The sequence below is a fragment of the Littorina saxatilis genome, linkage group LG6 (assembly GCF_037325665.1).
Source record: "Littorina saxatilis isolate snail1 linkage group LG6, US_GU_Lsax_2.0, whole genome shotgun sequence".
Lineage (NCBI taxonomy): Eukaryota > Metazoa > Mollusca > Gastropoda > Littorinimorpha > Littorinidae > Littorina > Littorina saxatilis.
Genome location: NC_090250.1, coordinates 48,801,611 through 48,828,647, shown reverse-complemented (window position 1 = coordinate 48,828,647; position 27,037 = coordinate 48,801,611). Strand labels below are relative to the sequence as shown.

The 27,037-nt window shown below is 42.2% G+C and overlaps 1 protein-coding gene and 2 long non-coding RNA genes across 3 annotated transcripts; 1 reads left to right on the top strand and 2 right to left on the bottom strand.

The window, feature by feature from the left end:
* Positions 1-196: 196 nt before the first annotated feature.
* On the bottom strand, positions 197-7,613 carry LOC138969420 (uncharacterized). The gene is made up of 3 exons (XR_011456454.1): positions 7,602-7,613; positions 7,087-7,212; positions 197-2,002 (listed from the first exon to the last, which is right to left on the bottom strand). It is a non-coding gene; the product is annotated as an uncharacterized lncRNA (long non-coding RNA).
* Positions 7,614-7,804: 191 nt separating this feature from the next.
* On the top strand, positions 7,805-23,741 carry LOC138968035 (DNA-directed RNA polymerases I and III subunit RPAC2-like). Its single transcript, XM_070340597.1, has 6 exons — positions 7,805-7,813; positions 8,040-8,103; positions 8,270-8,372; positions 21,417-21,496; positions 22,279-22,358; positions 23,155-23,741. The coding sequence occupies exons 1-6, from the start codon at positions 7,805-7,807 to the stop codon at positions 23,209-23,211; spliced, it is 393 nt and encodes a 130-aa protein (XP_070196698.1). The 3' UTR covers positions 23,212-23,741.
* Positions 23,742-24,126: 385 nt separating this feature from the next.
* LOC138969422 (uncharacterized) lies at positions 24,127-27,007 on the bottom strand. Its single transcript, XR_011456455.1, has 2 exons — positions 26,892-27,007; positions 24,127-26,062 (listed from the first exon to the last, which is right to left on the bottom strand). It is a non-coding gene; the product is annotated as an uncharacterized lncRNA (long non-coding RNA).
* Between the last annotated feature and the right edge of the window lie 30 nt (positions 27,008-27,037).

Here is a 27,037-nt window from a genome sequence, read left to right as displayed (position 1 = left end):
TTACGCCATCATCTCCCTACAGCATTGTGAATCAAGCACACTGCAGCAGATACTACGACTTAAAGCAGGGCACCCTTTGCAGCAGACGACGCTGGCGGGCTTGCATTACAGTAGTCAGTGTTGCAGGCACAAGCTTCCACAGAGATGCCGTTAAAGGTGGTGTCATAGCAACCATCGTCCCGCTGCTCTAAGCACATCCTTATCACCTCCACGATTCGCACAGAATCCGCTGGGGTAAAAAAACAAAAACCTCAAAGGTCACACAACAAATGAAATAAAAGTATTAAGAACTTCCAAGGAAAACCAACAAACAGTAAGCAGTATAAAACAAACTTAATTCGGCAAACAACATTCCTAAGCCTGGACATCACAACTACAAGAAGAATGATGGATGAGAAACAAAACAAGTCGCGTAAGGCGAAATTATTACATTTAGTCAAGCTGTCGAACTCACTGAATGAAACTGAACGCACTGCATTTTTTCACCAAGACAATACAGCTTCGTCAATCCCTGCGAGAAGAAAATCGCTCACTTCTCACGTGCAAAACGCAGTGAAATTGACAAGCCAGATTAGCGCAGTAGCGTATTGCGGTAAGCATGAAAGCGTGCTTTTCTGTATTCTTGTTAACTTTCTGAACTTTCTTTCTTTCTAAATTTGGTGTTTAACATCGTTTTCAACCACGAAGGTTATATCGCGACGGGGAAAGGGGGGAGATGGGATAGAGCCACTTGTCAATTGTTTCTTGTTCACAAAAGCACTAATCAAACATTTGCTCCAGGGGCTAATGCAACGTAGTACAATATATTACCTTACTGGGAGAATGCAAGTTTCCAGTACAAAGGACTTAACATTTCTTACATACTGCTTGACTAAAATCTTTACAAAAATTGACTATATTCTATACAAGAAACACTTAACAAGGGTAAAAGGAGAAACAGAATCCGTTAGTCGCCTCTTACGACATGCTGGGGAGCATCGGGTAAATTCTTCCCCCTAACCCGCGGGGGGGTTTTGAAAGAGAGGGAGTATTAAAAATGCAGGTACATTTACAGATGTTTATGAACAGAAAATCTTTAAAAAAATTCTGTCTAAATTAAAAGGAGGGAGGTTTTGAATATAAAATGAGGCATCTTTAAAGGGGGATCCCACAAGGACTGGGTGGCCGAGTGGTAAACGCACTTGCCTCGGAAGCGAGAGGTTGCGAGTTCGACCCTGGGTCAGGGCGTTAGCATTTTTCTCCCCCCTTTCAGTCCTAACCTAGGTGGTGGGTTCAAGTGCTAGTCTTTCGGATGAGACGAAAAACCGAGGTCCCTTCATGTACACTACACTGGGGTGTGCACGTTAAAGATCCCATGATTGACAAAAGGGTCTTTTCTGGCAAAATTGTATAGGCATAAATACAAATGTCCACCAAATACCCGTGTGACTTGGAATAATAGGCTGTGAAAAGTAAATATTCGCCTTAATTGGCTTGAGATTTACTGGCCGATGTGAATGCGTGATATATTGAGTAAAAAATTCCATCTCACACGGCAGAAATTAATATGTAAAGCGCTTAGAGAACGTCAAGCGCTATATAAATCGCCCCATACATACATTAAAAATGCAGGTACATTTACAGATGTTTATGAACAGAAAATCTTTAAAAAATTGTGTCTAAATTAAAAAGAGGGAGTTTTGAATATAAAATGAGGCATCTTTAAAGGGGGATCCCACAATATTTTGATATGTCTTGTTGCTGCGCTGCCAGTGGGAATCCTCGTTACGCCATCATCTCCCTACAGCATTGTGAATCAAGCACACTGCAGCAGATACTACGAGATGAAGTTCATGAAGCAAGGCACCCTTTGCAGCAGACGATGCTGGCGGGCTTGCATTACAGTAGTCAGTGTTGCAGGCACAAGCTTCCACAAAGATGCTGTTATAGGTGGTGTTATAGCAACCATCGTCCCGCTGCCCTATGCACGCCCTTGTCACCTCCACGATTGGCACAGAATCCGCTGGGGTAAAAAAACAAAAACCTCAAAGGTCACACAACAAATGAAATAAAAGTATTAAGAACTTCCAAGGAAAAGCAACAAACAGTAAGCAGTATAAAACAAACTTAATTCGGCAAACTAAATTCCTGAGCCTGGACATCACAAGTTCTACAAGAAGAATGATGGATGAGAAACAAAACAAGTCGCGTAAGGCGAAATTATTACATTTAGTTACTAGAGGAATACCCGGCTTTGCCGGGTGGATCGCGAGACAGAGTAGCGGTTCGCCGGCTTAGAGCACGTATTGAAAATTTTCATCCACCAGTTGGTGCCCGGGGTCCACCTGAATATGCCCACCAAATTTGATGGAGAATATTTACGATATCACAAACAGAACTCTACAATGCACAGGTGTTGCCTAGCGAGCTATAAATAGCTCACAACTTCTAAGGCGAACAACTCTGCAGAGTATGCTGTGAAGGGCGACGGTAGTCTCCCTGTCACACCCGCCCCCGTTTGAATGAACTTTGTCCCCAAAGATCCGAACCATGGACCCGCCAAGCTTAGGTCCCTCCCAGATTCGTGGAATGGGAACAGCACGAAAATGATTCAGTGGCCATAATGCCATTCCTGAACATATCATGTCGAGTCCCATCCTTGTCGACGCCGCCGAATGTAACCGAGTGCCGATACACCACAATCACCTTTGGACGCGAAGTCCACTCAAACAGGATTGAGAAATATAGATCAGCGAGCTTATCTCTAAGCCCTTTCATAACTGTTATGGCTTCTCAAAGGAAGGCCAGAACATACTGACATACCAAAGCCGCCAGACCACATCACAAACAGAATTCTACAATCCACAGGTGTTGCCCACACACACACACACACACACACACATACAGAAGCCGTATATATATCTATATCTATAAATATATAGAGATAGATGACAGTGTATTTTTCGCGTGGCTATAAATTGATTCGACCTTTGCACTTTTACAGTGAGGACAACTTACGGGTGCAAGGAAAGCGTTCAGGACAGTGCTAAAAATAGTAACGCCGGGATGAAAGCGTTGTGGACAGTGACCTTCTAAAAATAGTAACGGAACGGGAATATCTGAAGCTGCTTGAGCGCGCCACACGAAGGAAGGGAGATAAACGCTGAAAACACTGGAGAAGATAAGGAAGAGTTACTGGAAATGGATCCAGAGAAAAACCAAAATCGGTGTTCAAATATCTCATCGACCAGGTTGTGTCCGGGGTGTACCTGAATATGGCCACCAAATTTGAAACAGATCCATGAGAACCTTGGCCACGCATCGCGAACACACAGACAGACAGACAGACAGACAGACACAAGTCGTATATATATATAGAAGCTGTCGAACTCAGGGAATGAAATTGAACGCACTGCATTTTTTCACCAAGACAATACAGCTCCGTCAATCCCTGCGAGAAGAAAATCGCTCACTTCTCACGTGCAAAACGCAGTGAAATTGACAAGCCAGATTAGCGCGGTAGCGTATTCAATTTCTGTATTCTTGTTAACTTTACAACATATGATATCTATGTTTTTTGAATCAGGAAATGATAAAGAATAAGATTAAATCATTTTGGATCGATTTCTTAAATTTTAATCATAATACTAATTAATCTATTTTCGTTAATTGTGATCACATTTTAAGAGTAAACATAACATATGTATTATATTTTTAGATTCAGAATTTGACGAAGAATACGATGCAATCAATTTTTAAATTTGTTTGCGAAAATTCAATTTTAATGACAACTTTAATGAGCAAACTCATTAATCAATTTTTAAGCCTCCAAGCTGATACAATCCCAAAGTCCGGGCTTCGTCGAAGATTACGTACTTGACCAAAATTTCAACCAATTTGGTTGAAAAATGAGAGCGTGACAGTGCCGCCTCAACTTTTACAAAAAGCCGGGTATATGATGTCATCAAAGACATTTGTCGAAAAAATTCTTTCTTTCTTTATTTGGTGTTTAACGTCGTTTTCAACCACGAAGGTTATATCGCGACAGGGAAAGGGGGTGAGATGGGATAGAGCCACTTGTTAATTGTTTCTTGTTCACAAAAGCACTAATCAAAAAATTGCTCCAGGGGCTTGCAACGTACAGGTAGTACAATATATTACCTTACTGGGAGAATGCAAGTTTCCAGTACAAAGGACTTAACATTTCTTCTTACATACTGCTTGACTAAAATCTTTACAAACATTGACTATATTCTATACAAGAAACACTTAACAAAGGTAAAAGGAGAAACAGAATCCGTTAGTCGCCTCTTACGACATGCTGGGGAGCATCGGGTAAATTCTTCCCCCCAACCCGCGGGGGAATGTCGAAAAAATGAAAAAAAATTCTGGGGATATTATACCCAGAAACTCTCATGTGAAATTTCATGAAGATCGGTTCATTACTTTTCTCTGAATCGCTCTACACGCACACACATACATACACCAGACCCTCATCTCGATTCCCGGTCAACGTTAAAACATTTAGTCAAAACTTGACTTTATGTAACAAAAATCAGCGTTAAGAAGATGATGATGATAAAATCGTTTATTTAACGTCAATCTGTGAAAACATTGGCGACATTTGTTTTAATGTTTAGGAGTCAGACAACAATCAAACCTACAACTACATGCGAAAAGGAGGAATAAACTTTTTTTAAAATCTGAAGCCACTATAGCTTTTCTCGTTTTTGCCTTCACAGAATCATTATATAAATATATATATATATGTTCTGCGCGAAGTTAGAATCCGGTTCCATTCTAGAATGGACCGGGTCCAAGTTGGAATTCTAACCCTGCGCAAGTACAGGGGTGCCATTCTAGAATGGTACCCTTGTTGCTGGTCCATTCATCGCGAGAGTGAATAAAGGGGGCCGTAATGTTTGTAGGTAAGACAGAGTTGTCTTCCCTTGAATTATCTCCACCTGCACCTTCCCTTTGATAAAATGGGGCTGATTTGTCTACCCCTGAAAAAAATCCTTTGGCGATCTTGCGATGTCATGTCATGTCAAGAAAGTTGACACTCCTGAGTACGCAATAAACAAAGGAAGACCATAGCAAGGGGGACTACCAGGGCGGTATTGTTTGCAGGGCAGTTGTTTTTGTGATGAGAGCCGGTTGCGGCCGCTTGCAATGTCAGCGCTGTCTCCCTCTCGGAAATGTCCGGTTTTTTGACAATTTTTTTGACAGACAGACAGACAGACGGTCAGACCGACTAACCGACAGACAGACCAACAGAAGGACAGAGTGAGTTATAGAGCTGTTGTCACAGGTTTAAAAAAAAGTTGACATTAACAAAAACAGAAATCAACAACAACTTTTGTCTGGTTTTATAATATTATGGGAAAACATTGAAAGCAATTCATAGTAGTAGTACTACCACAACAAATACTCTCAAAGGGGAATTCCATGCCTAAAAGTTTGACAGTTTTTATTTAATCTATCAGAATCCCTACCTTCCAAACTGTGATATGCCCACGTTTCAAACTCCTACAACCCTGCATTACTACTACACAAAAGAACAAAGTTCCAAGAATTATATCCTGGTGCACATTTATTTGTAGAGGAAGTACCAATCATTCAAGAGAGTTCACTTGATTTACAAATGGATTGGAGGTCTGTCATTTCCAAGCAACTGAATTGTAGCTTAAAATCAGTGAATACCCTTTATTTCTGACCAAGCCTCATTGCAATGACAGTCAATTAATTTTTCTCTCCAAAATCACAACGTACATTATACCATGTCATACTTTCAAATAACCTCTAATTGCCCTTGAAAAAAATACAGGCTCCTGACGTTCTCAGTGCCCAGTGACGGCAGAGATTGACGAATTGCAATTCAACCGTGTAGCAAGATGACACCACTTGAGCCAGAGGTCAACTAATGATTAGTAATGACATTCCAATTCACAGCATCTTGATTGACAAGCTTGATTTTCCGTAATAACTGTGGAAAGTCAGAATTTTCAAAAATGTTCCCTGAAAAGCATAAATACTCGAAGCTCAGCGTTCACAAATGAATCAAATGAAAGAATGAAATCGATGATTAGATGCCACAAGACCTTATGTCGAAATACAAACGCCAGTTATGGGATGATATGTCATTTTGGAGAAAACAGAGACGATTTTCTACAGAAACTAGCCTCGCCTTTGCCGATTTTCGTGGGGCCCACCGCAGCCAATTGCTTTCGTTGTGGTCGGCGCTCATAACGAGGGGTTTGCTATGTCTGCGAGTCTTGTGTTCAAAGCAGCACCGTTCTTAAGAGGCGCATGCCTGATAGAACGTTAAAGCTAGTTTAAAAAAAGATTAAAAAAAATAAAAATAAAAAAAGCCTTTCCCTCGCTCAAACTATATAGTCATATTATATATCGATACAAAGCAAAAGACTTTATCCTCACAATTCAGAAGACCAACTTCATGTATATGAATAAGATTAAAAGTTACAAGCGAGATCGGCAAAACACTGTCAGTCCGGAAATTTCCGTTCGTAGCGATCAGTGCTGAGTGTCTCTCAAAATTGTAATCACTTTCAGAACATCACAATCCCAATTCACGATGTCTTTGAGTAAAGTGTAAAAAAAACGAGAAAAAAAACCCAACCAAACACACAAAAAACAAAAACAAACAGAAAATCCACATTTGTGGCTTTGGCTGTGTGATAGTCTAACTGAAATGACTATTCCAACTTGGACCCAAATTCCAACCTTGCGCACGGGCGATTCTAGAATGGACCAGCAACAAGGGTACCATTCTAGAATGGCACCCTTGTACTTGCGCAGGGTTAGAATTCCAACTTGGACCCGGTCCATTCTAGAATGGAACCGGATTCTAACTTCGCGCAGAACATATATATACATATATATTTCCCAGCGTCAACTTTGTGAAGACGCTACTTGGTGTCTGAACTCCCATGTGTTCCTGCTTGTGCACGATAAAGATCCGAATCTCTCAAGGCTTGAAAAAAATGGGTAGTTCAGTACTGTCACTGCATGCCCAGGGATAGCAGCCTGAATTTCATAGATCAAAGTAACAACTACAAAAGAACACAAAATATTCAGTATGCTTACAATATCTGTCCCCCCTCATCTTCACACAAGTCTCGTCACAGGTAATAGCTTCCGTGTTGGGCAGAGTAAAGGGATCGTTGCATCCAAAATCCTTCTGCGTGCATGAAAAGCACATGGGGGCCACACCTGTAAGCATACCAGTTGCAAAAACGTAATGGAAGGTTTAAAGGGTGTGCGTTTATTGGTGTGTGTGTGTGCAGCCAAAGTGGGTGTATGAATGGTAACTATATATCAAAAGCAGTGGTGAGACACTTTCTGTGCATTATTTGCATTTTAAATGTTTATGTTACTGATTGTCTCAATCTTATTGAATAGAAGAGACAATGCTCAACTTCACATCTATTTTAGATCGAGACACTCAGAAGTCAGGACCTTTATTGTATTCTAAATTATTATCATTCGCTCTCCCGCATCCGTTGCGAAGTAATAGATCCAGATCCAGATCCAGATTCTTCCGCATTTGAGTTGTGACGTATTCCTCAACAGACTGATACTAGAGAAAGTTTGTAACTCACAACAGGTAATAAGGCCCGTTAGGAAAAGTACTGTTGCGACAGTTCGTCCCCCTGAAGACATTTTTCTTGTACTTAGTCCTCCTCTTTCATCCTGTCCAATTGGATCGTCAGAAAACTCACTGTCAGTGTCACAACAAACACCACCGATTCTACCTCTCTCAGGTGTGTCGTTTGCACCTGTGATGATTTCAGCGTTGAGCCGAATGGGAATTGTAAATTCAGTATTCAGTTTGGAGAATTATTTCTGGGGTAGATCGTACAAATGATACGGTTTAAGTTATCCAGGGCCATTGTTAAATTCAACTAAGTTTGAATAAGCTGCTTTACGATCTTGAAAGAAGAAGAAGAATTATCTGCAAACTGTACTTATTCTCGAACAGAGTGAGTGCAGGAAATCAACTTCCGGTGGCGACCCACACATGTGCTTGAGAAAGACAGTCGACAGCAACCACAAAACTTTCAACTTCAAATGGCAGACAAAAAGAAGCAGAAGATCGAAGTGGTAAGAATTCCCAACACGATCACATAATGACACGTAAGATGCAATTGTTGGAACGAATGTACAGTGATGGGCAAGATGCATGTCCTCTGTGAAAAGTTGTTCAGAGTGCTGAGTGGTTAATTTACCAATCAACATTTATCATTCATTACTTAGCGTTGTGTTTCAGCTTCCTTCAGAGGACAAGGAGGACGAGACAGTGTCTATACCTTTGTGCTGCATGACGAAGACCACACACTGGGCAACTCACTCAGATACATCATCATGAAAAAGTAAGAACACACATATATATATACATATAGCAGACCTGGGAACCCATACGATTTCGCCGTATTCTGTACGCATGATTTTTTGTTTATCAAGCTAAAAATGAACAACTGAGGTCAACAAAAAAACAAACAAAAAAAACAAAAACAAAAGTGAACAAGACAAAGTAAAAATTTAAATCAGCAATATCAGTGTGATTAAATTACATATTCTTACTCCGAATCACATAATAGCATTGACGCAATCGATAAGCTAAGGTGTCTGAAAACGCTATCCCGTCTATAGTCTAAGGGAAGCAACCCATGCAAAAAAGTAGCAGGACTGCCACCCGGGGTTACCTCCCGTAGTGTGCATTACGTCACGCATACCGTGTACCCACGTGATAACATCATTCGACTCCTTTCAGCCAGAGAGACAGGTCGTTTTTGCGCTTTGCTCCTAGGCCGTTTTGATTGTCAGCCTGACACCCACCGGCCTCGGCTTCCCGTCTTCTCCTAGCTGGTTCCAGTTGGTGAGATTGTTCCTTGTTTTATTTTGACATTGTATTTGATTCTGCTGGAAATTGCTTACGTCCTCTGGACTCAGAAGTTTCTTCAGCGGTTTCTGGTTGCGTTGGTCGCCATTTTGGTGGCCATTTTTTGCTAGCACGTGGTGTTTCTACTGAGTTGGTTTTCGTCCGTGCTCGGACGGTGAGCTTGCTTGGTAGGAAGTTAGTTTTAGATGCCTTTGTAGGTATCTTTCTCTTGCTAGTGAATTTTTTCTGCTGAATTTCTCGTCCGTTCTGGACTTCGATTTTTACAGTAGTTGTTTTTGTTGGCCTCCAGTTGGAGCCATTTTACGCTAGCACGCTGTGTTTCTACTGAGTCGTTTTCGTCCGTGCCCGGACGCTTAACTATCTTGGTAGGCTGTTAGTTTTAGCTGCTTTAGCGGCTACTGCGCTAGTGCTAAGTTTATTTTCTACTAAGATTCTTCATCCGTTCTGGACTTAGAATTCTACAGTAGTTTTATTCGGGGGCCGCCTTTTGGTAGCCGTCTTTTATCCTAGCATGTTGTGTTCTATTGAGATGTTTACGTCCTTTCTAGGAATGTAAACTACCTTGGTAGGCTGTTATTTAGCTTCTTTACGAAGCTATTATTATTTTGCTAGTTGATTATTCTGCTGATTTTTAGGTCCGTTCCGGACTTAGTTAAAGTTTCAGTAGTTTTTGTTAACCTCTTGTCAGCATCCGTTTTCGGCAGCTGCACTTCCGGTTAGACTGGTATGTTTGGGTCCGTGCTCGGACTTTGAACATTTTGCCAGTAGCATGTTGTTATAGCTACTTTTGGTGGCTTGTTTACTAGTGCTAGTTCCGGTTCTGCTGAAGTTTACGTCCTTGAGACTTTTTTACTTTTCAGTAGATTACTTTCTCACGTCGCCGGCAGGGCGGGTAGTGAGAAAAGACGGGGGGGGGGGGGGGGGGGGGGGGGGGGGGGGGAAGGCCGAGGGTAAGGGCAAGGGCCCTGGCAGACCTTAATCCTCTCCCGCAGTGGGGCACTGCGGTTATGAAATTAAAAGCCCCTCCTGTTTTTGGAACCGCAGGAGCTTTCTAGTTTGCTGTTAGGTAGATTTTTGGTTCCTCTTTCCTGTCATGCTCTCTTTTTCTTCATGAATTCTTTTCTTTTTTCTGCCTTCTTGCTCATTCACCTGTATTTTTTCCAAAAATCTCTTCTCTTGCCGCTTGTCTCGCGATTCATGTATAGTTTAATCTGTTAGTGTTCTGATGTAAGTCCAGCAGTAGATAGGTTAAGCCTATTTTAACATACTGGAAACTGGTAATCTTCCAGTAGGTATTAATTTAGTTTTACTAAAGCCTGCTGGGACACAAGTAATGGGTTAGTGCATTTGTAAACAGGAATCGCTTGACAAGTGGCCCCCTTCATCCCCCCCTTCCTCGTCCTGATATGGCTCTGCGTAGTCGGCTGGACGTTAAGCAACAAATAAACAAACAAACAAACCTTAATCCTCGGCTTCCTCGTCTTCTGCCAAGAGCCCCATGGTACATGTTTCTGATCCTAAGACTAACACGGTCTTTTCTGTGCCTATTTCGGCGCCGGAAGAGACTCCGTCTGGCTCTCAGACGTCAGTTTCGGCCGCTTGTGCGTCCGTTTCTCTCCCTTTGTTGACACCAGAGCCACCAGAGCTAGTCTTATTGCTTCTTTGCTTACAGAGATCCGTACTTCCGGGGGCGGGCGTCCCTCGCTCGTTGGCTTCTCTGGTGATGACGGCAGCTTCGGATTCCGGACGTTTTTTACCGGGGTCCTCGCCGCTCACTTGTGTTTCCGGAGCGTCGGCCCAGTCAGTAGCCCGTGTTGTCTCTGGATTCCACTCGCTGGGACAAGTTTCCCTTCGTGGCCGGCCTCGGTGGCTTCCGCTTGCGGGAGTGCACCTGAGCGTGTCCCTTCGGGGACGCGGCCAGTACAAGGTATGTGCTTGCAGCAGCCGTTTTCGGCAGCTGCTCTTCCGGTTCCCGGAAGTAGTGCCTCTTCGGTTAGCGGACAGCCCACGGTCCCATCCGGCTCGAGCAGCGCTATACGTAAGCAGTCGTTCACGACAGCTTCTCTTCCGGCTCTCGCCGGAAGTAGTGCCTTGTCGGATAGCGGACAGCCCATGGTCCCATCCGGCTCGAGCAGCGCTATACGTAAGCAGTCGTTCACGACAGCTTCTCTTCCGGCTCCTGCCGGAAGTAGTGCCTCGTCGGATAGCGGACAGCCCATGGTCCCATCCGGCTCGAGCAGCGCTATACGTAAGCAGTCGTTCACGACAGCTTCTCTTCCGGCTCCCGCCGGAAGTGCTGGTTCATCGGTTAGCGGACAGCCCATGGTCCCTTCCGGTTCGAGCCTTGCCCTTTTACAGCAGCCGTTTCCGGCAGCTTCGCTTCCTGCTTTGGCAGGAAGTGCAGGTCAAGCGGGTGGTGCACAGGTTACTGTCACTTCCGGTTCCGGCCTAGGGTTTCCGGGCTTCAGCTCGCAGGCTCCTCAGCACCAGCTATGGCATAGCTCTGCTGTTGTTTCTGCACTTCCGGCTCCTCCCGGATTTTCCGGTTCAGTTCCCGCTGCTTCCGTTTGGTCGCCAGCGAATTTTGGACACGGCTTGCCCTACGGGCATACAGGCTTCGTGCCTCTGTTGGGACAGCAGCATCCACACACTTCGGTGGTGTCCGCTAGCTCCTCTCGACCACTGCCTTCGGTTTTCGATGCCTCTCAACTTCCTCTCAGTCAGGATATGAGTGCCATTGATTGCCAACAGGACAGACTTCCGGCTTCAGGCCTCCCCTCTCAGCGTCACTTGTTGGGTTCTGTTGGATATGATCCATCCCCTTCTGTTGTCGCTTCGGACTCCAGGTCCGTTGACGATGAGCAGACGCTCTCGGGGCTCCGGCTAGCTTCAGGGTTGCGCTCGAAGCTGTCGCGAAAGTCACGTCTCGCTTTTTTCCGGAAGGAGCTTCGTCTTCGGCCACGCCTTTTGTGTCCGGTCCGTAGGCGATGGTTGATTTCCGGTTGGCAACAGAGGAATCAGCTACTTCCGGTTTGAAGAATCACCTTCAGTAGCTTTTCAACTTTCTCGCCTCTTCGCCACGCCCCCTCCTTCCGGCAGCGGGGTTGCCTCCGGCGTCAGTTCCGTGGCTGGTTCCTCATGGTTCAGCTCCGGAGCTGGCATTGGAATACCTTGCCGCTCCTGCGCAGGCTTCCTCCTTCGTGCCCTTAGCGGCTCAGAGGAAGGTGCCTTGGCCAAGGTCGTCTCGAAACTTCTGTCGTCCTTTACCCTTCCGCGTGCGCCGTTACCGGTCACGCCGGAACTCCTTTCGCTTTTTACGAAGCCGTTGAGGAAGGATTCGGTTCTGCCGCTCTATGAGCAGACTCTCCTATCCTCTGAGGAAGTGGGTCGTCAGCTTTTGGAACTCAGTTCATTTCCGAGACTCTTCTGCGGGCGCTTTCTCGCTCTCTGACAGATTCCTTGGCGCCCTTTACGCTTAGTAAAGAACAGGACGCGGAGGATGTGTCCACATTGGTGGACGGTCTCTCTTCCGCAACCTGGCCTCATGCCAGACAGCAGGAGATTGAGACCAACGGAGAACAGCAGTTCTCTTCTTTTGAGCTTCAGAATCTGAAGCAGCAAAGGAAGGCCGCGCCTAAGCAGGCTATACCTAAGCGGACCCAGCCCAAGCAGTCTTCAGCTCAGGTTTAACCGAAGAGATTGTTTCTTTCACAGCCGTCATAGGTACGCTGGGGTTTTGGAACAACAGCTGGCCTTAGGGCTTCCGGTTTTCTTAGCTGGCGCAACAACCATTTCATCCGTTGGTGGTGGTGGTTGCCGCTTTCCTTATGCTGGTGGCTTCGGACTTCGACATTCCTTCCTTTTCCCAGCGTATGGGGGCTGAGACAGGTCGATCTCCGTGTGAGTGGGGTTGCTGTCTTTGGGCTTCCCCGTTTCTCTTTGCCACAAGCTTCTGGACTTGGTCCTGGTTTGTCTTTCGCCGAGTCTGACTCTGTCTTTCTCTAGCGATTAGACGCGTTCTGGTGTTTCGTCCAAACTCTAGGTTCACTTGAGTTGGCCTCGGAAGTAACATTCAGATTTTCCTGAGGGAGCATTGTCTTGGCAATGCATGTTTGAGGAGTCATTCTTGTGGCTTGTCACTTTTCTCAGGTTTTTTTCGGCTACTCCTCTCCTTTTGGCAGAGGTCCAGTTAATGTTCCAGTTTTCTCGGTGCTGGCCTCTAGGCCAGCATCTTATTTGGCGGTCGAAACTTTTTGTTTCTTATGGTACCTGTGTACTTTGGGTACTTTGGTACAATGGCCGGCCTACGGGCATCAAGGCTCAGCCTTAGCCTGTGCTATAGTCTCCTGCCTGTCGATTTGCGATTTTGGCATTTTTGGTTCTTGTGACTTCGGATTTCGTCTCTTCCTCTTCTCCCTCATGCTAGCATGAGGTGAGTCGGGACGATTTCTGCTGGGCTGGGTTTCCGGTTAGGGTCACCCTTTTTATCACTTGCACCTATGACTATTACGTTTTTCCCCTGAGAACTCTTGTCTCGGGAGTCTTTTGGCTGGTTGGCTTCACGGTTTTCCGTTTATTCTTTCCAGCCTTGTTTTTCTGTTTTGGGTTTTTGATTCACATTCAATTACCTACAAGCAGTCTGCTCCGCGAACACTCTGGCTTTTGTCATTTTGTTTGTGGTCACCGGTCACATCAGGCTTTGGCCACTGAGGTTTCCTCTTTTCCGGTGCTCACGCACTATCATAGGTCGCTTCTTCCTCATTTTCCCTCTCTCTGCTTTTGCAGGGGTTGGTAGAGGACGACTGGTGACCGTCTCCCTTGGAGATTTGCTTTGAGTTGGACTCTGGTACTTGGTACTCAGTGGTCTCTCTCTTTCCCTTTTTCGGAGATGGGTCACGCTTCTGGAGCTGACTGTTATCTCAAAGGCCTTTTGGGCCTCACTCCATCCCAAAGTTTTCTTACTTTGGCATGTTTGCCTTATGGTCTCCGCGAGGGTCGGTCCTTTTCAGGGCTGAGCGGACAACCTTACGCACGGATTTTTTCCAGGCCATTAGCATTTCCTTCCAATATAAGGGGGGGGGGGGGGGGCAGCTTGTCTTCCCCTCTACTCGGCTCGGGTTTTGCAAGGCTTGGGTCCTTTTCTGGACTGTTTTACGGTTCAGAAGATTGGAAGAAGTGCTGGGCACAGCTTACTGGCTCTCTGATGTTGTCTTTCGCATTTCTTGCCTGAGAGACATCTCGGCTGTCAATCAGGGTGGTTCTCGGTCCGTTTCTGTCCTTTGGCAGTGGGCCAGTTCCTGGCAAGGGTTTAGAGTGAGTCAGCGGTTTCTTTCTCACGGGATCCTTTCCTGACTTTTGGCAGTGGGCCAGTTTCTTGGCAAGGAATTTTCTTTCCCTCTGCCTTGCTCCTTGGCCTTCGGTCAAGGAGTTTGGATGATGTCCTGCGCACAGCTTTCTGGCGCTCGGATTTTGCCTTTATTAGGTTCTGAAGGGAGACATTGCTGCCTCCTGTCAGGATGGGTCTCGGTCCATTCCTTCCTTGGCGGCAGCTGGGTTTATGTCTCTCCAGAACTTAAGAGTGAGTTTGAACTTTTTTGATCTTACCCACCACCTTGTTGGAGTTATCTGCTATTATGTGATTCGGAGTAAGAATATGTAATTTAATCGAAAATTTTTAATTAAATTTTCATTTGATTAATATACTTACCCGAATCACATAGGTAATTCCCTCCCACCTACCCCGCTTTTAGTTTCTATGTATTCTAGAAGTCGAATGATGATATTGTGTGTGTACACGGTATTCGTGACGTAATGCACACTACGGGAGGTAATCCCGGGTGGCAATCCTGCTACTTTTTTGGCATGGGTTGCTTCCCTTAGACTATAGACGGGATAGCGTTTCAGACACCTTAGCTTATCGACTGCGTCAATGCTATTATGTGATTCGGGTAAGTATATTAATCAAATGAAAATTTAATTAAAATTTTTCGATTTATTCTAAAGAATGACACTTTAGTTTAAATGCTGTCAGATAATACTCTCTTTATCTAAAAAAAAAATACCGAAAAGCGAGTTTTGTTGGTGGGTGCTTTACGGAACAGCGAGGCACCGCCCATCCTCTGAGTGTGCAATGCCGACTCGCTAATTTGAAATCTAAATTATCAAAGTTCGGAAAATCAAGTGAAATTGGGTCACTCGCTTTACGTCAAATGTATCGTTACGTCATTTCCCATCCGTCTGGAGTCGGTTCTAAATCTGTCGCTCTCTGTTCAACAAGAAAAAGCGAAGCAACCGAAACGCATGTTCAACATGGTTTGTTGTGTGTCAAACGCATTTGACCTGTGAATATATATATTCATCACGTAAGGTGTGTTCCTCTGATTGGCTGACCCAGGTCACGAGAATTCTTTGACTGACAGGCATAATCAGGTAGGAGCGCTCCAGTTCCCATTGCGGCTGTTCTGTCGAATTCGCGGGGTCGCTTCGAAATTTCTTTTGGTCGAATTAAACGGTAATAAAACCGTTATTTCTAATATGCTGACTGTTAGCAAATGATAACAGACATGTCTCACAAACAATATCAGCATTCGCCTTAAAAAGGCTCATGCTTGATATCTTTTTTCTCGACATGTCTGTTATCATTTGCTAACAGTCAGCATATTAGAAATAACTCATACAAATGTTATTCCCAGACTAAGAAGAGTAAGACTAAGAGGACAGTTGGCCCTGGACTGAAAATATATATAATATATAGGTCGATCCAGATGTCCTGGCTATGAAAAAAAAAGCTCTGCCAGAAGAGCCTCTTCGATTCATGTCAAAGCTATATTAGTTAATTTAGTAGTAGTAGTAGTGGTAGGGACTGGATTGGTATCCATAAACCTCGCGGCTTTTTATAGCGTCCCATCTCATCAAATTTGTTATAGGTCAATCATATTAACATGCTCAAAATCGTTTACTCAATATCAATTATCGTACAAATAAAGCGACTCAGTCATAAGTTTTTGTACAGTCGAGATCATTTAACACGAAAAACGATAAGCCGAAAAAACCAATTACGCGAAACGTGTTGTCAGTCCCAATCATTCCCTTCATAAACCCTACTTAAAAAAACATCATAACGCGCAATAAAACGATCTGAGACTCACGCAAAAAAACGTTTACACGAAGCCGATTCTCAGTCTCTTGCACCACCAAACAACTGTTTTTACATTAAGTCAAGTTTTGACTAAATGTTTTAACGTAGAGGGGGGAATCGAGACGAGGGTCGTGGTGTGTCTGTCTGTCTGTCTGTCTGTGTGTGTGTGTAGAGCGATTCAGACTAAACTACTGGACCGATCGTAATGAAATTTGACATGAGAGTTCCTGGGAATGATATCCCCGAACGTTTTTTTCATTTTTTTGATAAATGTCTTTGATGACGTCATATCCGGCTTTTAGTGAAAGTTGAGGCGGCACTGTCACGCTCTCATTTTTCAAACAGATTGGCTGAAATTTTGGTCAAGTAGTCTTCGACGAAGCCCGGACTTCGGTATTGCATTTCAGCTTGGTGGCTTAAAAATTAATCAATGACTTTGGTCATTAAAAATCTGAAAATTGAAAAAAAAAATTGTTTTTTATAAAACGATCCAAATTTACGTTCATTTTATTTTCCATCATTTGCTGATTCCAAAAACATATAAATATGTTATATTTGGATTAAAAACAAGCTCTGAAAATTAAATATATAAAAATTATTATCAAAATTAAATTGTCCAAATCAATTTAAAAACTTTCATCTTATTCCTTGTCGGTTCCTGATTCCAAAAACATATAGATATGATATGTTTGGATTAAAAACACGCTCAGAAAGTTAAAACAAAGAGAGGTACAGAAAAGCGTGCTATCCTTCTCAGCGCAAGTACTACCCCGCTCTTCTTGTCAATTTCACTGCCTTTGCCGTGCTCTGTGGACTGACGATGCTACGAGTATACGGTCTTGCTGAATTGCATTGCGTTCAGTTTCATTCTGTGAGTTCGACAGCTACTTGACTAAATGTTGTATTTTCGCCTTACGCAATTTGTTTTCAACTTTACTTTGCAAAGCGAGAAGTGTTCACGTGTTTGCACGGCCCATGCCCATTGAAAGAAAGAATGAAATGGTCGATGTAAACTTAGACTTTATCACGAAGTCGGTACAGCTCTCTTGTGGTGTTTGCTTTTTGCGTGTGACATTCTTCCCGATAATTCCATAATCTCTCACTTTGGAAATTGGAGCAGATGGCACGCAAATGTCACGGTGTATCAAGATTCTGAAGCCACTTCCGAAAACACTCTACGGCTTATGCGCGTTTGTTCGGTTGGTCAGCACCGATCAACTCTGTTGAAGTGTTTATACTTAAAACGGGTATCTTCTATCCTTTAATCATTTCATCACTTCATTGGCCCGTCAAAACACGGAAAAAAGCGGCTTCCTTTGGAAATAGAGCCTTTTATTCGCTGTCAGAGAAATGAAGCGACCCGAAAGTCAGACTCCTGCGAAGTTAACAACAACAAGACGCAGGCTGTATTCTTACACAAAAGAGTACTTCCGTTCAAACCGAAAGCTGAAACCGAATCGCGTCAGCAGTTCAAACGAGTTTCGCGAACATCGCTGCAAGTAAACCAATTTCAAAAAAGTTTGATCATTTTCGTTATCGCGAAAAAACGTTGACTCGAAAAATATTGGTCCCTTTCATTTCGTGTAAAGCGATCTCGACTGTATGTCCAGCAGATTTTTGAAAGTGTTATTTGGACAGTCGATGGCCAGGGGTTACAAAAAAAAGCATCAGATCAAAAAGTATGCGTCCTGGGCCGAATGTAAGACAGAGGCCTGAGAACTACACGGGCTACAGTTATGCCTTTTTAGAGGGTGTAATCCGTCTTGGCCATTCTATGGTTACACCACAACGTTAATTATTATGGTCCAACAGCGTAATTATGCTCTACCGTACAATGGTTACGTTACGACTTAAATTGTTGGTGCCATGGCGTAATTCTATTCTTCAATCCACAATATTAAATTTTATTCTTCTTCTTCTTCTTCTTCTACGTTCCCGTCAGTTGCAATAGAAGAACAAGTCGCGTAAGGCGAAAATACAATATTTAGTCAAGTAGCTGTCGAACTCACACAATGAAACTGAACGCAATGCCATTTTTTAGCAAGACCGTATACTCGTAGCATCGTCAGTCCACCGCTCATGGCAAAGGCAGTGAAATTGACAAGAAGAGCGGGGTAGTAGTTGCGCTAAGAAGGATAGCACGCTTTTCTGTACCTCTCTTTGTTTTAACTTTCTGAGCGTGTTTTTAATCCAAACATATCATATCTATATGTTTTTGGAATCAGGAACCGACAAGGAATAAGATGAAAGTGTTTTTAAATTTATTTCGACAATTTAATTTTGATAATAATTTTTATATATTTAATTTTCAGAGCTTGTTTTTAATCCAAATATAACATATTTATATGTTATTGGAATCAGCAAATGATGGAGAATAAGATAAACGTAAATTTGGATCGTTTTATAAATTTTTATTTTTTTTTACAATTTTCCGATTTTTAATGACCAAAGTCATTAATTAATTTTTAAGCCACCAAGCTGAAATGCAATACCGAAGTCCGGGCTTCGTCGAAGATTACTTGACCAAAATTTCAACCAATTTGGTTGAAAAATGAGGGCGTGACAGTGCCGCCTCAACTTTCACGAAAAGCCGGATATGACGTCATCAAAGACATTTATCAAAAAAATGAAAAAAACGTTCGGGGATTTCATACCCAGGAACTCTCATGTCAAATTTCATAAAGATCGGTCCAGTAGTTTAGCCTGAATCGCTCTACACACACACACACACACACAGACACACAGACACACGCACATACACCACGACCCTCGTTTCGATTCCCCCTTGATGTTAAAATATTTAGTCAAAACTTGACTAAATATAAACAAGTCGCGTAAGGCGAAAATACAATATTTAGTCAAGTAGCTGTCGAACTCACAAAATGAAACTGAACGCAATGCCATTTTTCAGCAAGACCGTATACTCGTACCATCGTCAGTCCACCGCTCATGGCAAAGGCAGTGAAATTGACAAGAAGAGCGGGGTAGTAGTTGCGCTAAGAAGGATAGCACGCTTTTCTGTACCTCTCTTTGTTTTAACTTTCTGAGCGTGTTTTTAATCCAAACATATCATATCTATATGTTTTTGGAATCAGGAACCGACAAGGAATAAGATGAAAGTGTTTTTAAATTTATTTCGACAATTTAATTTTGATAATAATTTTTATATATTTAATTTTCAGAGCTTGTTTTTAATCCGAATATAACATATTTATATGTTTTTGGAATCAGCAAATGATGGAGAATAAGATAAACGTAAATTTGGATCGTTTTATAAATTTTTATTTTTTTTTTACAATTTTCCGATTTTTGAGTCACTTGAGAAAAAGTGACTCTATGTAATCGGTCAGTGTTAGTCTGTCCGGCCGGCCGGCCGTCCGTAGACACCACCTTAACGTTGGACTTTTCTCGGAAACTATCAAAGCGATCCGGCTCATATTTTGTTTAGTCGTGACCTCCAATGACCTCTACACTTTAACGATGGTTTCGTTGACCTTTGACCTTTTTCAAGGTCACAGGTCAGCGTCAAAGGAAAAATTAGACATTTTATATCTTTGACAAAGTTCATCGGATGTGATTGAAACTTTGTAGGATTATTCTTTACATCAAAGTATTTACATCTGTAGCCTTTTACGAACGTTATCAGAAAAACAAGGGAGATAACTAGCCTTTTCTGTTCGGCAACACACAACTTAACGTTGGGCTTTTCTCGGAAACTATAAAAGTGACCGGGCTCAAATTTTATGTGAACGTGACTCCCAGTGACCTCTACACTTTGACGTCTGCTTTGGTGACCTTTGACCTTTTTCAAGGTCACAGGTATGTCTTGAAGGAAAAAAATTGAAATATCATATCTCTGAAACTATTCATCGGATTTGATTCAAACTTTATAGGATTATTCTTTACATCAAATTATTTACATCTGTATTGTGTTGTGAATAGCAATTTCTTCCTGTCCATCTGATGCCTCATATAATATTCAGAACTGCGAAAGTGACTCGATCGAGCGTTTGCTCTTCTTGTTAATGACCAAAGTCATTAATTAATTTTTAAGCCACCAAGCTGAAATGCAATACCGAAGTCCGGGCTTCGTCGAAGATTACTTGACCAAAATTTCAACCAATTTGGTTGAAAAATGAGGGCGTGACAGTGCCGCCTCAACTTTCACGAAAAGCCGGATATGACGTCATCAAAGACATTTATCAAAAAAATGAAAAAAACGTTCGGGGATTTCATACCCAGGAACTCTCATGTCAAATTTCATAAAGATCGGTCCAGTAGTTTAGCCTGAATCGCTCTACACACACACACACACACACAGACACACAGACACACGCACATACACCACGACCCTCGTTTCGATTCCCCCTCGATGTTAAAATATTTAGTCAAAACTTGACTAAATATAAACAAGTCGCGTAAGGCGAAAATACAATATTTAGTCAAGTAGCTGTCGAACTCACACAATGAAACTGAACGCAATGCCATTTTTCAGCAAGACCGTATACTCGTAGCATCGTCAGTCCACCGCTCATGGCAAAGGCAGTGAAATTGACAAGAAGAGCGGGGTAGTAGTTGCGCTAAGAAGGATAGCACGCTTTTCTGTACCTCTCTTTGTTTTAACTTTCTGAGCGTGTTTTTAATCCAAACATATCATATCTATATGTTTTTGGAATCAGGAACCGACAAGGAATAAGATGAAAGTGTTTTTAAATTTATTTCGACAATTTAATTTTGATAATAATTTTTATATATTTAATTTTCAGAGCTTGTTTTTAATCCGAATATAACATATTTGTATGTTTTTGGAATCAGCAAATGATGGAGAATAAGATGAACGTAAATTTGGATCGTTTTATAAATTTTTATTTTTTTTTACAACTTTCCGAGTTTTAATGACCAAAGTCATCAATGAATTTTTAAGCCACCAAGCTGAAATGCAATACCGAAGTCCGGGCTTCGTCGAACATTACTTGACCAAAATTTCAACCAATTTGGTTGAAAAATGAGGGCGTGACAGTGCCGCCTCAACTTTCACGAAAAGCCGGATATGACGTCATCAAAGACATTTATCAAAAAAATGAAAAAAACGTTCGGGGATTTCATACCCAGGAACTCTCATGTCAAATTTCATAAAGATCGGTCCAGTAGTTTAGTCTGAATCGCTCTACACACACACACACACACACACACAGCCACACACACACACACACACACGCACATACACCACGACCCTCGTTTCGATTCCCCCTCGATGTTAAAATATTTAGTCAAAACTTGACTAAATATAAAAAAGATAAGTGAAGAGCTAGATCGATTGGAGGGCAACAATGTTTCAGAACAGAATGCAAAATATTTGATTCTTTTGGGTTCCAGTCCCGATGTTCAGTTCTGTGGTTACAGCGTGCCCCACCCAACAGAAAACAACATTCATCTGCGTATTCAGACTCATGACGGTATGTGCTGGTGTTTTTTTCTTTTCTTTTTCTCCCTTTTTTTATTTCGGAGGTTTCTGTCTGTTTTTCTTGTCTTTCGTTTCATCCATTGGCTGAAGCATTAAGATTTGGGAAGTATTTATTTTATTGCTGAGAAAGAGGTGGTTCAGACAGAAAGCAGCAAGGGGTTAACTTTGTTAATTTTCGTCACTCAGGAATAGCACAGAGAACTATTCAAGTAGAAAGGTAATACAGTGAGGCCCTCCCCCCTCCCATTTAAATCTTCTTTTTTTTTCCAAGCCCCTAGATTTTTAAGTTTGCTGTTGATAACGTCTCTAAATTTACCTCCAGGGTAAGACGCCCCTCCCGTTGTGCACGTTAAAGATCCCACGCTTGACAAAAGGGTCTTTCCTGGCAAAATTGTATAGGCATAGATAAAAATGTCCACCAAATACCCGTGTGACTTGGAATAATAGGCCGTGAAAGGTGAATGCTCGCCCTAATAGGCTTGAGGTTTGCTGGCCGATGTGAATGCGTGATATATTGTGTAAAAAAATTCCATCTCACACGGCATAAATAAATCCCTGCGCCTTGAATCCGTGGTTGAGATATGTGTGCGATATAAATTGCATAAAATAAATAAATAAAATAAAATTTAGGGCCTGATTTTCTCAAGATTTTAGAGGTCTTAACATGTGGGTGAGTGAGGGGGAACTGAAGCGGCAGAAGTGAACCATCTTACGGCTGTGAGTTGTTCTTTCAGACACCACAGCGCTCGATACGGCTGTGAGTTGTTCTTTCAGACACCACAGCGCTCGACGTGCTGAAGAAGGGGCTGAGGGATCTGAGTGACGTCTGCTCCCATGTTTTGACTACCTTCCAGGTAAACTTTGATTTTCTGGGCACTTGCCTCAAAGTTGTACACATTTCAGTAGGTTTGAACCTAGCATGGTACCTGGCATGTCAGACCCCTCCCACTAACGACTCTTTCGTTGTTCCTTTGCCCATCATACTGACAAAAATAATACCTAGGCCAAAAAAAAAATAGTCTGTTTACGGTAACATAGGCAAAATAAATAGGGTCGGTAGGTCAGGATTTTTTGATTTTTTCCAAAAAACCATATTTTTAATTTATTTTGCCAAAAAAACAGACCTTTTTTTTCTCTTTTTCTTTATAAATGTATGTTGCCGAAAAACAGGAACAAAAATCGTGTGTTTCCTTTTACACATATACTGACAGAAACTGTGGAGCGATTTTTTTTTTCTTTCTCCCCCAAATGCCAAAAAAAAGTCTAGGGTCGCGCAAAAAAATAGGGTCTGTCGGGATACCGTAAACAGACTATTTTTTATTTATTTTTTGCCTTATCATGAAGGGCCACCTGCAATGTTCGGACCCTTTGGTTGGGCCCAAGGGTGTACGTACTTTCATTGCAGATACTACTGTAGTAGTCTCTTCTAGGATTCTATTCTATTACTCTCAAAAAGCCATACAGAGAGCTGCCTCATATTTTGTTTTTGTTTTTATACATAGTACATTAGATTGAGGTGGTGAGTGGTAGTAAATGTTGGGGAATTTGCCGTTATTTATTTTTATTTTTGGTTATGTTAATTTCATTTGACTTTATTTTATGTAGTTCATCTTGGTTGGGTTTTTTAATTCTTTTTTGTGTGTGTTCCAGGCGGAAGTTGACGAATACAAGGCTAGTCATCCCCAGACCTCACATGATGCCACATGATGAACTGAAGGAGAAGAAGCCGTTTGGCTTTTTTTGGATTAATAACTGCCTTCTCTATTAAAACAGTGGAACACCCTTTTAAGACTGCCAGAAACGTAAGGCTATCAGGTCTTCAAAAGATAAACGTACAGACTTTATGAATGGAAAATCAAAGAAAACAAGGTCTTTAAATTGTGCAGTCTTAGATCAGCGGGCCTTTAAAGGGGGGTTCCACTGTCTTTGTGTGAATGTGGTGTGTGTGTAATATGTGTATATGATTGTATATGTGGCCTCTTCAGTGGATGTTCAGTTGGAGAGTGAAAGGGAAAGAGAGTATGGGTATTGTAGTAGGGAGAGCAACATGACTTGCGTGAGGGAGAGATTGTAAAAGAAACATCAAGAATGAGACAGAGTGTTAAGAGAAGAGTGTTGAATGTTCAGAAGAGAATTGAAGCAGTGTGTATGGACTTCAGTGTGAAAGTTAATCACACTTGAAATGTGATGATGCTTTAATAAAAATAAAAATTAAAAAAATGCATTCTCGGTTTCCTTTGCCGTGAAAATCACTTGTCTCCTTGTGTGCATATGAAGCAATGTGTTTCTTTGTTGATTGTGGAAATCTGCATACATGTACTTAGAGAATAATACATATATATCTCTGTGGAAAACAGCACACACGGAGACACATTGACACAGGCTTATAATTGGGAGGATCATATTAGATCAATTGGTATGTGTATACTTTCAAAACAAATGTTTTATTTAACTATTTTAGAAAGTTTCCATTCAAAATGAACTGCAATGATGTTTCACAGTAGTTTCCTTATTTACGTATGTGCCTTTAAAATCATCCAAGTGTGCCAAACAGATTCTTGCTTTGTCCTGGTATAGATGGTGATTCCTCCTCTATCATTCAGCAGAAGCTACAACACAGTGTTAAAAGTTTTAGCAACAGTTTTATTGCCGAATGGTAAAACAAAAGTGAGGAAGAAGATGAAGCAAGCCACGATTTCAACAGACAAAGCTTGTGAAACAAATGACCAAAAACAATGACTTTTACTACTCATTTCACAGTTCAAACAAACTCCAGAACTCACATCAACTCATTCATGCTGTCATTTGTCAAGCAAGACAGTCTCATATTGTAAATGAGCTTACATCAACAGAACAGTGTCACAAACAAAAATTTTAATTGAATGCACGATAAAATAAATAAGACACAGAAATCAAGAACAGGTAGATTTACAGAGTAGATGTATTTCAAAAGCTTCAAAGATACCTTCCTTCCCCTGCAAATATGGCTTGTAGACTACCACTACTCTGCCCAGCTTTAACATGCATAATAACAGCATCCTACCACCTAGAAACATAGCACAAATTTACAGCTCGTCTGTTCCCTGTGCAGAGAGGAGATTTATTTTATTTTTGAAGTGATTGACATCGGTGAAATTAAACAGAATAAAACATTTTCAAATGTTCCATTCCGCACACAAAGTGGCCAGGCTGTAAATATTTGGTATGTGTCTTCGTTGCATGATGCTCCTATCCTAAGTCTGGGCGCATCCATCGTGATTTGCACAATGCCTTAAAATTACGGCTGAAAGAAGATATCTTTGAAGGCAGCTTATGAAATAATGAAGAAATGTACAGGTACTGCACACATGACTTGGAAGGTGCTGACCTTTTCACAGGAAAAGATAGAAATTTAAGTTTTACACCCTCACGGCAAAGCCATTAGGGGCATCCTGCCTGTCTCACAGAAAAAGCTTGTAGCAACATTATTATTCCATCCTGGTTTTTACTCTGGTTCCAACATTATGACAAATAGTTCCACTTCATGGGTGTTGGGATTCACATGCAAGAGTGTTAAAGCACAAGCAGGCTGCACAGTAAACTCACAAAGCTTCCAATGTGCTGACACTGTCAATAAACATACTGAACTCAGCTAGGATCCGGTGAGGCCGAGTGTCTTACCAGCAATGTTTTTGTTTGTTTGTTTGCTTAACGCCCAGCCGACCACGAAGGGCCATATCAGGGCGGTGCTGCTTTGACATATAACGTGCGCCACACACAAGACAAGTCGCAGCACAGGCTTCATGTCTCACCCAGTCACATTATTCTGACACCGGACCAACCAGTCCTAGCACTAACCCCATAATGCCAGACGCCAGGTGGAGCAGCCACTAGATTGCCAATTTTAAAGTCTTAGGTATGACCCGGCCGGGGTTCGAACCCACGACCTCCCGATCACAGGGCGGACACCTTACCACAAGGCCACCGCTTACCAGCAATCTTTGAGGCTAGACTAAGTACATCTTGAGAGACAGCGGCTTTAAGAAAATCTCTGTGCACCTTACACAAGCAACATAGGATGACTGAAGAAATATACATGTATTTGATTTGCACTAATCATCACATGATATGTCACCACACCATATAGATCTACAATGGACAATGGATGCAACGGAAACAAGTACAGGTAATTGGAGCAACTTTGAACATAGGCAGCACAAAGCAAGGGCCCTGTAGAAACATAGCTACACCACATACTGCAGTTACCAAGAGTTGAGTATTCACAGAAGTCGAAACAAGTCTTTTACAGACCACTTATCCTACACCGTTGCAAAGAAATATCAAAGAACCAGCCAGAATATTTCAGTTCACATGGTAACAGATTTTACTCAACTGAGAAAAAAAAGCTGTAGACATTTTACAACATATATTAACAACCTACACAAAGGGTACAGGCTCTTGACTTTCCCCCCAAAATCACTATGGGTGATCTTTTTGAAATCAGTATTTTGGAGTGAGTGTGACTCCTTGTTCTCACATGCACCATGACACTCTCTTACACCAACCAGTCAAACCAAGCCTTCAACACCCTGATAACATTATGTTCACTGGGGGGAAACAACCAGTCAAACCAAGCCTTCAACACCCTGATAACATTATGTTCACTAGGGGAAAACAACCAGTCAAACCAAGCCTTCAACACCCTGATAACATTATGTTCACTAGGGGGAAAACAACCAGTCAAACCAAGCCTTCAACACCCTGATAACATTATGTTCACTGGGGGGAAAACAACCAGTCAAACCAAGCCTTCAACACCCTGATAACATTATGTTCACTAGGGGGAAAACAACCAGTCAAACCAAGCCTTCAACACCCTGATAACATTATGTTCACTGGGGGGAAAACAACCAGTCAAACCAAGCCTTCAACACCCTGAACACATTATGTTCACTAGGGTGAAAACAACCAGTCAAACCAAGCCTTCAACACCCTGAACACATTATGTTCACTAGGGTGAAAACAACCAGTCAAACCAAGCCTTCAACACCCTGATAACATTATGTTGACTGGGGGGAAAACAACCAGTCAAACCAAGCCTTCAACACCCTGATAACATTATGTTCACTAGGGGGAAAACAACCAGTCAAACCAAGCCTTCAACACCCTGATAACATTATGTTCACTAGGGGGAGAACAACCAGTCAAACCAAGCCTTCAACACCCTGATAACATTATGTTCACTGGGGGGAAAACAACCAGTCAAACCAAGCCTTCAACACCCTGATAACATTATGTTCACTGGGGGGAAAACAAGCCTTCAACACCCTGATAACATTATGTTCACTGGGGGGAAAACAAGCCTTCAACACCCTGATAACATTATGTTCACTAGGGTGAAACCAAGCCTTCAACACCCTGATAACATTATGTTCACTAGGGGGAGAACAATCAGTCAAATAAAACATAAACCTGTCTCAGTGGGATTTATATCCATGTCATTTTCAGACCCCCCCCCCCCCCCCCCCCCCTATAACATACTGGACATTTGGAA